Source organism: Trichosurus vulpecula, chromosome 3, assembly GCF_011100635.1.
Source record: "Trichosurus vulpecula isolate mTriVul1 chromosome 3, mTriVul1.pri, whole genome shotgun sequence".
NCBI classification, from domain to species: domain Eukaryota; kingdom Metazoa; phylum Chordata; class Mammalia; order Diprotodontia; family Phalangeridae; genus Trichosurus; species Trichosurus vulpecula.
This window is the reverse complement of record NC_050575.1, coordinates 113588079-113600616: the sequence shown is the minus strand read 5'-3', so window position 1 is coordinate 113600616 and position 12538 is coordinate 113588079. Positions and strand designations below refer to the sequence as shown.

General features: G+C 47.2%; 2 protein-coding genes across 6 annotated transcripts in view; one reads left to right on the top strand and one right to left on the bottom strand.

Annotated features, from left to right (window-relative positions):
- On the top strand, nucleotides 1-7791 carry LOC118844455. 2 transcript variants are annotated; one of them, XM_036752344.1, is made up of 5 exons: nucleotides 1-83; nucleotides 1491-1587; nucleotides 4281-4442; nucleotides 6113-6244; nucleotides 7481-7791. In XM_036752344.1, the coding sequence occupies exons 1-5, from the start codon at nucleotides 72-74 to the stop codon at nucleotides 7615-7617; spliced, it is 540 nt and encodes a 179-aa protein (XP_036608239.1). In that variant the 5' UTR covers nucleotides 1-71; the 3' UTR covers nucleotides 7618-7791. The 2 variants fall into 2 exon arrangements, with proteins under 2 accessions (XP_036608239.1, XP_036608241.1); XM_036752346.1 differs by lacking the exon at nucleotides 7481-7791 and adding an exon at nucleotides 7035-7158.
- A 1310-nt stretch (nucleotides 7792-9101) lies between these two features.
- BCL2L1 (BCL2 like 1) overlaps nucleotides 9102-12538 on the bottom strand; it is a 40950-nt gene continuing 37513 nt past the window's right edge. For all 4 annotated transcript variants that reach the window (XM_036751356.1, XM_036751354.1, XM_036751355.1 and 1 more), the window contains one exon: nucleotides 9102-11269. In XM_036751356.1, the coding sequence (XP_036607251.1) occupies nucleotides 11132-11269 (138 nt within the window). In that variant the 3' untranslated portion in view covers nucleotides 9102-11131. The remainder of the gene's footprint in view (nucleotides 11270-12538) is intronic.

Below are 12538 nucleotides of genomic sequence, written 5' to 3'. Positions count from 1 at the left end.
CCCGCCTCTAAGAGCAGCTGTTCTCCACCTCTATCTCTCCCTGGGCGAGTGAGCTGAGTGGTCCTGCCCTGATGCCAAAAGTGGTGAGTTCAGAGCCCAGCTATGCCCAATTTGGGGGGTGGGGAGAAAGGGGAAAGGAGATAGAAAGGGAGACCAGTCATCCAATCCCAGGATGGAGAGAGGCCTTGAGGTGGTGGGAATTATAGGTTTCTTTTCTCCAACTAAAGGTGGCTAACCTTTCTATTTCCAGATGTTAAGAACGGTTCCTAGCACCCATCCATGGGGACCTCTCCCAGTCCCTGGATTGAGTCTTTCTGTCCAGAGATGTGGGACACCTCACCTAGACCCCCAGAAGTAACAGATATGGTAGCTCCTCCTGACCCCCTAAGTACAGGGAGCCCTTTTTATCCCTTTTGAGAAGCCCTGTGGGATGAGGAGAATCTAAAGATGGTCTGGGTTTGGGAGAGCCTGATTGCTTCTCTCAGGATACCAGGATATGATATGTGTGTGTGTGTGTGTGTGTGTGTGTGTGTGTGTGTGTGTGTGTGTGTGTGAGAGAGGGGGGGGGGGGCGGAAGAGAGAGAGAGTATGTGCATGTGTGCATGGTCTGAAAAGATCTGATAAGCCCAATAAATGGTCCCCCTCCCTCTCTTGGTTGCATTAAGCACGTAACCTGACAATTACTAAGGACCTGCAGGACCAGAGACAAAACAGATTCTGGAAGCTCAGTAGTGGGGGCAGGGTCATGAGCAATCCCTGGGTCTGGGAATTGGGCAGCCAGGCCCAGGCTAGCACTCCCATACTCAAAAAATATTCCAGACGGGAGTCAGATTCATAGAATATTAGAGATAGAGGGGCTCTCAGGGGCCAGTTTAATTCTCCCTTTTTAGGGGGAAGTATGCAGAGTGGAGAAAAAGACTTACCCAAGATCACGTGAGTTAGTGGTATCGAGAGGCACGGAACCCAGGTCCCTGAACATTCTGTCCCATGTGCCTTCCCATCACACCTGGCTACCTCAACTACTCCCCTGGAGTCAGGATGCTGCTTATTTCAAAGAGGGGAAACTGAGACCAAGAAAAAGAGAGCACATCTTTCAGGAATCAATTTGTGGGGAACCTTGTGTCAGATTTAAGAAAGCAAGGGAAAATTTGGTGGGAGAAATAATTAAATAGCTTTAGCTCTTGGGAGGACTGTGGGATGGGATAAGGGGCCTCTCCCCTACAAAGATTTCTTTAGCCAGCAGGGAGTAGAAGCAGAGAAAGGTGGTCTGTCCCCAGAAAGTATGGCAGGTGCATGGATCTCTGGGCTTCAGAATAGATTTCCATAAGCTCAGAGCCCTGCTGCTCCTTCCCCTAGGTCACAGATGGAAGAGCATTCCACCTGTGGGGAGGGGTGCCTCTTCTCAGGTGTGTCTACATGGGAGGAAGCCCTGGAGCATGCATTCCTAGGCCTGTGTCTCCTCCCTTACATCTTATCCTTCCTTCCCACAGATGCTCACTCTGCCCTACTCTCCCTGGTTCACCTTGGTGAGGAGAGGAGCCATGGGGGTCCAAAGCATCCGGCAGGCCCATGGCTCAGGAGATACTGGTAAGGTTCACACCAACCATCCCAAAGATGGTACCCAGCATGGGGGAGGGGCAAGGAAGATGAAGAGAGTTAAGGGAGATTGGGAGTTAGAGTTTGGCAGGTAAGTTTGAGGTAATGCAATGGAGGCCAAGTTTGTCTGGAGCCTTTCAGACCTCGTTCTCTCCCTCTGTCCCTTCCCTCCATGCCTCCTTCCCCCTTCCCATGGGGCCCCTAAGCTTGAAGAGTTCAGTTCCCAGGACTATGAAAGCAAGAATAAAGGGCCAAGTTCCTACAGGAAATGGACAGTGCCGTGCAGCTGGACTCTGGGAAAGTGTCAACCTCAGATATCTTGAGCTTATATGTACCCAGATGTCTTGGCCACCATCTTGGCCACAGGGCCATGCCAAGTCCTTGGACCTGAGGTTCTGGGAATCAGGTGCCAGTGCCTGGCACCTAGTAGGCACTTAATAAACAAATGCTTGTTGACTTGCCTTGCCTAGGAGAGAGGCATCTTGGGTTGGCGCAGCCCAGATGAGCTGAAGGGAAGTGGCCTTTTGAGCACACTAGGGTGAGCCAAGAAGATGGAACCTGAATCCTTTTTTCTGAGACTCAATTGGAAAGAGGAGGCACTCTTCTGGTTGTCATTCTCCACATCCATGGAGGAACAAGAGGAGGGGGCTTGCATGAAAGCAGGACAGATCTTCAGTTAGACAGAAGGAAAAGCATGCTGATTCTCAGAATGATTAGAACTGAGGTGGTTATGGAGCATTTCTCTCAAAGAGAGAGAGATAGCAGCACTTTGTCCTGAAGGGTACAGCTATTTCCTGCAGGCAGGGCCCTAGACCATATGAACTCTCAAGGTTCCTTGCAAGGGACGCTTAAGCATCCACAGGAAACCTTACTGGAGTGAGGAGCCAACACATCCAGGGGGCATCTCTGAGATCAGCCAACAGGTAGGGCCAACTGGCCTCTCCTTGTCTCAGAATCTTTTTTACTATACAGTGAATCAAGTAAGATTTTTATTAATAAGAAGCTGGTAAGTTAAGAAAGGGCCAGTTGGGAAGAGCTTAAAATGCCAAACAGAAAACTTGAGAATCACAGACTATAAAACTCGGAAAGGATCTTAGAGGTCATCTAGACCAGTTACTTCATTGTACAAACAGGGCCCAGGGAGTGATTTATCTAAGGTCACATTGCAAATTAGTAACAGAAACAGGCCTGGAGCCCAGAGAGCCTGACTCCTAGACACTTCTTCCATTGTCCTATACGAGCTTTCAAGAAATATTTGCTGAGCACTGATGGTATCCCAGGTTCCATGGAAAATAATAACTGAAATAAGAATATAAATAATTTTTTAAAAGTTCTCTTTTCTATACTGTCTTCCAGTTTGCAAAGCCCTTTCCTCAGTAATACCACCAGCACCGCTAGTTTTAGGAGAGATGTTTGTACTAATTGTCCTTACTAGACCTTAGTAAATACACAATTCTAAAATTCTAAAAGCTAATTGAGTCTGGCTGATTAATTGATATCAACTGATAATCATGGGTGAGAGCTCTCACTGAGATGTTATTTGATGGAGAAGAAAGAAGATTGGCTCTGATGTCAGTAGACCAAGGTCCAAGTTCTGGTTCAGATATTTACCAGCTGTGCTGTGTGACACTATGTATATCACTTCATTTTTCTAGTCCTAGTCTGTTTTCTCATATGTAAGATGGGTATAATAATCAGAGTTGTTGGGAAGAACTTACTTTGTAAATTGTAGAGTGATGTAGAAATGTGAATTATCAGTATTATTACGTGAGAGGGTGGTAGAAGGAAAAGGATTCTACAGACCTGGAGTTGTCAGTGAAGGCTTTTTGCATTAGGAGAGTTGGGACATAAGGTAGGATTTATAGGATTTATATGCAGAGAGAGAATGTTGGAAAAAGGGAACCAGGAGGGGAAGCATCATAGGATTCATAGCCTGAAACATAGACCACGGAATGTCAGAGCCTGAAAGGGACCTTAGAATATAGAATGTCAGACCTAAATGAGACCTTAGAACATAGAATGTTAGAGCTGGACAGGACCTTAGAATACAGAATGTCAAAGGTGGAAGGGACCTTAGAATGTTCAACACCAGAACTGGGAGAAACTTTAGGACATAGAATGTCAAAGCTGAAGGGGCCTTGGAATTTAAAACAATGTGAGAGCTGGAAGAGACCTTAAAAGACTTTCTAATCTAGACCACTGAGAGACAATGTGGTTTAGTAGAAAGTACCCCGGACAGTATCAGGCAAGATATGCTGAGATAAGGTTCTGGTTTTATTGAAACATAAGCAAGATATTTCAGAGTCTCTCAGAGTTTCGGTAGTTTGAGCTGTATAATTGGGACAGTAAACATGTGCATCCTTTCCCTAACTCACAAGGCTGCTATGAAGAAGGCATTTTGTAAACCTCTAAGGGCTATAGAAATCTGGTTTTATAGGTGAGCAGACTGAAACTAAGGGGAGTGGTCTGAACAAGATGAGGAGGGAAGAGTGGGTTAGGGAGCAGGAAGGAGGTGGGAGAGAGAGGGCAGAAGATGAAAGGGGTCTGATGATCCTGGGTGGGGAGGAGGGCTCTGAGTCTTGTTGCTCCTAGAAATAAGGCTCTGGGAGGGATAGGGCTCCTGTAAAAGGGAAAGCTGGGGCAGGATCCTCCTCCCCTTCAGCTCAACCTCCTTGTGGCCCTAGCCTGCAGCCAGAAGATGCCTCCCTACACAAACTACCATGCAGAGCGCAATTACCCCATGCCAGAAGAGCCCTTCTGTAGTGAGCTGAGCCCCCAGCAGCGGGCGCTGAAGGAAAAGGAGAAAGGACCATGGAAGCAGCTTACAGATGCTGAGAAGGTGGCCCGTAAGTTCTAGGCGGAATGGGAAGGTGGGATCTGCCTGGCAGGGGTGGGAGGGGAGCCAGAGTGGAACAGGGCTGAGTGGGGTGGAGGGTGGAAGGTGGAGGGTGGCCTAGAGCTGAGTGTGGTGCTGGGCCCAGAAGCCTCAGTCTCCCATTTTGGTTAAGCTCATTGGTGGCATGGGAGAGTAAGCTGGCAGAGATTAGGAGGGGGCCTGGAAGCTGCTCTTCTCTGAATACATGAAGTTGGAGCTCACTTTCAGACAGAAGAGAGAAACTTCTCCATTCCCCTGCTGGGATGAAGGGAGCAGGAGTGGTGGATAGCAGTGTGAAAATGGATGGCACTAGGAGCCAGGTGCCAGGAGTTATGCAAAGAACACGGAGTTAGCTAGATGAGCTCAACCAGAATTCTGCATCAGCCACTTAATACCTGTGTAGACTTGGACAAATCACTTTCCTTCATTCGATTACTCCCAGAAAATAATGAGGTGGGGTGGGGTGGGGTGGGGTGGATTAGATGGTTTCTGAGGTCCTAAGGTTCCAGAGTATGTCTGTGAACAGACAGGATCATAGACTTTAAAACTATACCAGAACAATAGTGGCTCTCATTTCGATGACACTTTGAGTTTTGCAAAACACTTTCCTTATGATAACTTGGTGATAGGAAATCCAAATATTATTTTACCCAAATTACAAGGGAGGAAACTGAGGCCTAGAAGGGAAATGACTTACCTAAGTTCACATAGCTACAAGGCCCAGAGCTCATTTTATTACCTATTACTGCCACTGTCCACTATAGGATCGTAGACTTACAACTGGATAGGACCTGAAAGACCATCTAGCCCAACCCCCTCATTTTGCAGATGAGGAAACGGAGACCCAGAGAGGAAGTGACTTTCCCAAATAAGCAATAAATAGTACAACTGGGATTCAAACCTAGGTCCTCTTCTGACTCCAAATGCAGTCATCTTTCTCTTATAGCACTCTCATTCCAGAATGGCTACCTGGACCCAGCCCTCTGCATCTGTAAGGATACGGAGCTAATCTTTGCCACCAGAGAGGAGACAGGAGAAGAGAGCTAGAAATTAGGACATCTACACTTGGGGCTGAATGAGAGGGTCAGGGGTGGGGAAGCTGCAGCCTTGATGCCACATGTGGCCTTTAGGTCCTCAAGTGCCGCCCTTTGACTGAGTCCAAGTTTTACTGAACAAATCCTTTTTATTAAAGGGTTTGTTCTGTGAAGTTTGGATTCAGTCAAAGGGCCTCACCGGAGGACCTAGAGGGCCATAAGTGACCTTGAGGCCACAGGTTCCCCACCCCGGTAGACAGTGACAGTTGTAGGAGCTGCAGGGAAAGATAGATCCTCTTGGGCCTGGGTAGTCAGGAAAGGCTTCTCGAAAGTGGCAGGTTGCAAGCCTTTAAGGATGGGGAGGATTTGAAGGTAAAGAGGGAAGAGGTCATACATCATGTTGGAGGGACTGAGAAAACTGGTAGAGCAAAAGATAGGCAAAGGTACATCCCTGCCTTAGGGGGATTCCCCCTGAATAACTCAGAGAAGAGAGGGGTAGAAGGAGCCACGGTGGAGGCTCCCTGATCTCTACTCCTTTGGCCATGGGTCAATGTGGCCCTTGGGATATGCAGAGCCCAGAGAACAACTCTTACCCCTTTGGTCTCAGTTTATAGAATGCAGTTCCATCAGACCTTTGCAGAGATGAACCGACCATCCAATGAATGGAAGACGGTGTTGGGGGGAGTCTTCTTTTTCTTTGGCTTCACTGGACTCCTGATATGGTGGCAGCGGCTATATGGTGAGTGGCTGGTTAGACGGAGACACAGCCTAGTGAATGACAGTTTTCACTCCCTCACCACCAACACAGGCCCCCACAGTTTCTGGGATCTTCTTTCAGGCCAGCAAGTAAAGGCATAGCTACGGGGAGGTTTTGGTCAGTGTGTCTAAAGCCACAGATGGAGTTGGGAGAGGGGTGTTTTTGAAAATAGGGATTTATTCTTAGACATCAGAAGTATTTTACAAGGGCTTCAACTCATTCCCTTCCCCTTGCCCAGAAAGCAGTTTAATGCCCAGGGCTTAGAGGTGGGTGAAGTCCTTGGTTCATTTTATTAAACGCCTACTGTCAGGCAGGCCCTATGCCAAGTGCTGAACAAATGTCGTTTCATGTGATCCTCACAACAGCTCTGGAAATTAGTCACTATTATTAACCCCATCTTATAGTGGAGGAAACTGAGACAGAGGTTAAGTGGTCACACAGTTAGTGCCTCAGGCTAAATTTGAACTCAGGTCTTCCTGACACTAGTCCCAGCACTCTATCCATTGTGCCACCTAAATGCCACCTTTCCAAGTATGAGGACTCTTTTTTAATGTCCAAAAATATCATGCATCCCCACATGATAGTAATCCCATTAATTCCACTGACTGAGAAAATACATGATAAAAAGCATGAAGTAAAGACAAATAAAAATCAGTAGCAGTTTAAATGAATTTATATTTTATTAAATACGTCAATTACAGACATTTGGAAAATAATTACATTTGAAATATTCATCCTGCAGAAGGCATGTTCATTATTTATGTATTTGCAGACCCCCTGCTGTTAACTCCAATCACCACCAATGATGGGGAACCACTGCCTTTGAACATAGAATTACCACACTGGATGGAAGCTTAGAACACAAAATATTAGAGCCAGCAGGTGTCAGAGTTAGTGCCCAGGTCTCTGAACTCCCAGTCCACTGCTCTTTTCTTCTCATGGTAATAAGAGGGAAAGGAAAATATTCTGGAAACACATGTGGCTGGCCAAAGGGCTGAAGAGAAAGGGGAAGGCGGATGTATGGAAACCCACCCCTCCCTGCACCTTACTCCTAACCCCATTTGAAGTGCAGCCTGGAACTTTCTTGGAGAGCTCCCAGGTTATTTCCCATCTCAGCCAATACTGTGGGTATGGTCCTGGCCCTAGCAGGGCTGAGATAGGAGGCTCAGGTAAGGATGGTCCCAAAGCAACAGGACCAACCACTCTTCCCCTTTGCAGTATTTCGGGAGAAGCCCATCACATTGTCTGAGGACTGGAAGTCCAAACAGTTGCAGCGGGTATTGGACATGAAGGGAAATCCAATTCAAGGCTTGGCTTCCCAGTGGGACTATGCTCAGAACAACTGGAAGAAGTGACTCTCCAGCCTGAACTTTCCTGGCTCATCCTTTCCAAGCCAACAGGCCTGTGCCCACCCAACCCCATTCTTGGGCCAGCTCCAGCTGGATGATTCTCTCTATTCCCTTCACTCCCTTCCCCTCCCCTCCTTTCCTCTATCTGCATCTCTTCCCAAAACCTTTTTTCCTCAATAAAGAAATACCAAAGCTGGTACCTGGCCTTTAATTAGTAGAGATGACACATACGAAGATACCCAAATTGTCCGGATCTGAGGTTCCTAGAGAAAAAGAATCATAGAATTTTAGGGACTCGGTGACCTTGGACAAGTCATTTCCCGTTTCCTCCTTTGTAAAATGAGGGTGTTGGACTGACTGCATGGTCTCTTAAGCCTGTCAGCTGTTCCAATCTGTTGATGAGCCATCAATGGAAAATGGGATAAGATGGCATGAGGACAGGCTGATGGATGAAATGTGGCATTTGCCTCGGTTCATTCCAGCAAGAGGGCCTGGTTGAGAAGGCTCATGGGTTCAGAGATGGGGACTTTTAGAGATCAACAAATCCACACCTTTCATTTTTACCGATGAAGAAAGTGAGGCCTTGAGAGGCCAAGTGACTTGCTTAGTTAAAGTCTCACAAGTAGCTAGGAGAATTAGGATTCAATGCCAGGTCCTTTGGTTCTCAATTTCAGCACTCTTTTCACTACACCATACTATTTTAAGTTTGTGCAAAGGGCTGTCCAAAATAGGGCCCGCAGTGAGAATTTATGCGCCTGCCTGTGAGTTTTAGTTTTCACGAGTGAAAAAATAAAATAACAATTTGCATTGAACGCATATTAGATTTTCTAATTCCATCACTAATAAATAATATTGTCGATGCTCATTTTCTTTGGTGTTCTTAAGCAGTATTACGGGAGGTACACATCGCACGGAATTTTCAATCCATCTGTGGCATGCGTTTCTTCTGCACGATGCAGACTAGTCAGTATGCACCTACCTTTATACTGTCGTGTTGTCGCTTTGTTGTTTTGTGTGCGCTTTCCTGCTTCGCGCCTTCGCCGGTCGTATTGATGACTCGCGTTCCCCCACTTTCTGTTAGTGTACTGTATTTTTTATTCTGGGTGTGGCCCTCGAATGATTGTTTTATTTTAATGCAGCCCTAAGATAACCTAAGGTTGGACAGCCCTGGTCTGAAGGAAGGAGGCTGGGGTCCAGTAGTCTGGGTGTGGCAGTTCCAAAAGTATCCACAAGAGGGCAGCTGAATCCTATCCCTTACCCAGAAGTGTGGGTAGGGATTCGAAGTAAGGACTGAGTTAGGAGATAGGAATCAGGCCCAAACCCCCAACACGTTCCAGGCACGAAAGAATGATCCAATGAAAGGCCCAGCCCCATGGCCCTGGGAATGAGATGAGAGAAGCAGAAATGTTCGGTTCCCACTGCCACTGTCTCCCCCAGCCCCCACCCTGGACCTCCTTTTTGGACACCCCCATCACACAAGAAGCACTCGCTACCAGCAAATCAAACACAGTTTATTAGTTGAACTGCACTTCCACCATCACACAGACTACTTCAAAGAGCCAGGATATGGGAGAGGGAAGACCCCCTAAGCCTGGGTGGGGGAGTAATCAGTCCGCCCTACCCCTAGGGGCACTGAAGAGGGAAGGTGGGGTTAAATGGGGGAGGGGAACCATCTCCCCAAGCGTTCACCACACAGCAGCCCTGCAGAGCCTCACATAAATACAGACACGCATAACAAAAATAGTATATCATCTTCACAAGGAATAAAAACTAATCTCAAATATATACAGCAAAGACAAGACTATGATACAGGGGCAAAGTGGTGTGGGGAGGGTTAAGGGGTGGTGGTGGTGAGGAATTGGCTGATCCATCAACTGGGATAAGGAAAGCATTTTTAATGGTAGGGTGGTGCCACTTACATGACAGACTCAAGACCCATGAGAGAGGTTACAGGTCAGCAGGCTGTGGGAAGGGACAAATAGCCTGGCCTGGCTAAGCAGTGAGCACCCCAAATATGAATTCTGAAAGCTCAGGGAGGAAGGAGTCTTGGGTATGCCCTGAGAGGGAAGTGAGTGTGGTGGAATCAAATCTTTCTCAGGACTAACCTCCCTTCTCCCCCTTCCCTTTTCCTAGTGGCCAAGCAAATAGGCTCTCAGGATCTTAGAGATCAGCTAGTCCATCCCCTCATTTGACAGAAGAGAAACCTGAGGCTCAGAAGGCTGATTTGCTCAAGGTCACACAGCTCCTTAGTGGTGAAGTTGAGATTTGGGCCCAGGTCTTCTAAGTCCTAGGTCCAGTACTTCCTCCACTAGAACATACCACTTTAAATGAGAATGGTCCTGAGAGCCCTTGTAAGCACCCCCAGGTGTTGCTAAGCATCCTGGGGGCCCCCTTCACCTTTGGGTCTGAGCTCCACCTGTTTCTCTGGGCACTGGTTTAAAGTGATTCAGGAGAGAGGCAGGTCCACATTCTCCTGGGATCTCCAAGAACTAAGATGACTAAGGAATACAGCTGTAAACAGCCCTCAGCTGCTACTTTTCCTGGGTCTCTCCCTCTACCTCCTGTTTTCTCTTGCTGGGCAGGAGCTAAATGGGGGGCGAGTAAGGGGGGAGGGCACTACTCAGCAGTTTTAGAACTCCGATATGGTGCTGAACTGACACCCATCATTACCTTCCTTCTGCAAACCCACTAACTCCATCCAGCAAGAAATATTGGTCCAACTGACCAGCCAAGACAGTCAAAGCCAGGGCAGGTCATTTTCCTGAGACACTTTGGGTCACCTGCATGACTGGATTCCTAGGCTACTTCTAAAGGTGGGGGGTGGGGCATGGTTTGAAATTACCAGAAGGAGCAGTATGCTTGGACAGGTGCCTGAGGCTAGCAGATCTGGAACCTGTGACAACTAACTACAGGGTTACACAAGAGAGCCACCCATCTCCTGCTTCAAGCAGGAAGTTCTTAGAGAAAATCCGTCCTCAGTAATAACGCAGAGACCTGCATCTGAGAATACCTCTCCTTGGCCCTTCCCAACATTAGGGACTGCAAGGGGAGTGAAATTATCCATTCTTGTAACACAAAAATAAAAATGAAGCTGATTTATTCTTTTTTTTTCCTGGAAAATTCTATGGGTGTTTTTATAAGTTTCTTTCATCATTCTTGATTTGGTCAGGTTGGGGGAACAGCCCAGTTCTAGGAAGTCTGAGGGAGGACAGAGGTCATGACTAGGCAGCCAGCACCCCCAGTGTGGTAGAGGTTCAAGAAGTTGCATGTTTTTGTTTTTTTTTCTTTTTGGAGGACTTAGAGATTGAACAGAAAAAGGGCCCAAGGATCTCAGACTGCATACTACTGGGGACCTTGGAGGTAGGGAGGGAATTGGGATCATAGGAGAAGGCCTGGTTTAGCCCCATGTGATAGACGTCAGCTGCATGTAGTGGATTTCCTCTGTGTCAGGACACAGTACAGGCCAAGGTAGGTTGGAGAGGGTGGATCAGAGAGGTTCCAAGGTAGATTCAGTGTATGGTCACTTCCGGCTGAATAGGGACCCCAGCAGGACTACACCAGCCACTGTCATGCCAGTCAGCAGCCATCGGTTGAAGCGTTCCTGGCCCTTCCGGCTCTCTGCAGCTGCATCATTCCCGTAGAGTTCCACAAAGGTGTCCTGTAGGAGAGAAAGGACTTGTTGGGGGCGGTTGCAACTAAGGAGTCGAGTCAAGGGAAAACTGAGCTGGACAAGAGCCTAAAGCACTATCTGGGAAAAAGGAGAAAGACCAAGATCTTTCTTGCTACACAAATATAGGGTTTCTGGCCAGTCTTCAATAAGGTTCATTTTTATTTCCCAGTCCCAGCCCACAAAATTACCTATCATCGGTAGCAAAGTAAAGAAATGGCAGCCACACTGTTCCTGCAACAACAAACTGAGGGCAGGGTAAAGGCCCAGACAGCTGTTTTCTAAAGGCCAGGGAGGACATCACTCACTAACTAACCATGAGATACAGTGTGGAATCCTAAAAGGAACACTGGACTAAGTAAACTGGGTTCTGCCATCTACTAAGTTTGTCTCTGGGCAAGTCATTTAACCTCTGTGTTGGTATCCTCATTTCACTGAATGTTAGAACAAGAAGGTCCTTGGTACAAAGAACACAGAATATCAAAACTAGAGAGGAACTTTAGGACTTAAACAGAATGAGAGAGCTGGAGGGGACCACAGAAGAGAAGGAATAGAGATAGAAGAATATCAGCAATGGAGGGCTCACAGAACACACAGAATGTTAGTGCTGCTGAGAGCTGAAATGGATGTCACAGTTGAAAAGGACCCTAGAACACAGAACAGAAAAAGTTTGAGTTAGAATAGACCTTTGATGTCATCTACCTGAACCCCCTCATTTTACAGATGGGAAAACTCAAGTCCCAAACTGGCAGGATGACTTGAGAGGAGAACCCAGTCCACCAGTGCTCATTTTACTCTCCTAAACTGCCTTTCTCTTTAAAAATGGAGATGATAATCCTGCCCCACCTACCCAGAAGGTAGCTGTGAAATAATGGATTGCATTGTGCTATACAAATGCAAGAACTCAAGCAGGCAAGGTATCTCGAAAGAAGAGAATGGAAGGGCTGTGTAGGCTGGAGATCCATGTAGGGACCCTGTGCCTAGGAGAAGACAACTGTTTGGTGGTTCTGCCAATGGACATACTCTCAAGGGAGGCATGTGTGATGGGGTGGGAAGGCATACAATTAACCAGGTTTGGAAGCACAGTCATGACAGAGCATGGCTTGCTCTACGCCACAGGGAAAAGCAGGTTGTCACTACCATACCCTATCCTAGTAAATGACACCAATCAACTTCTTCTGGACCTCCTACCTTTCTAACTCCTCCTCTAGCAGAACTCCTCCAAATAGCCTGAACTCTAAGGATCTGGGCACGGGCTCC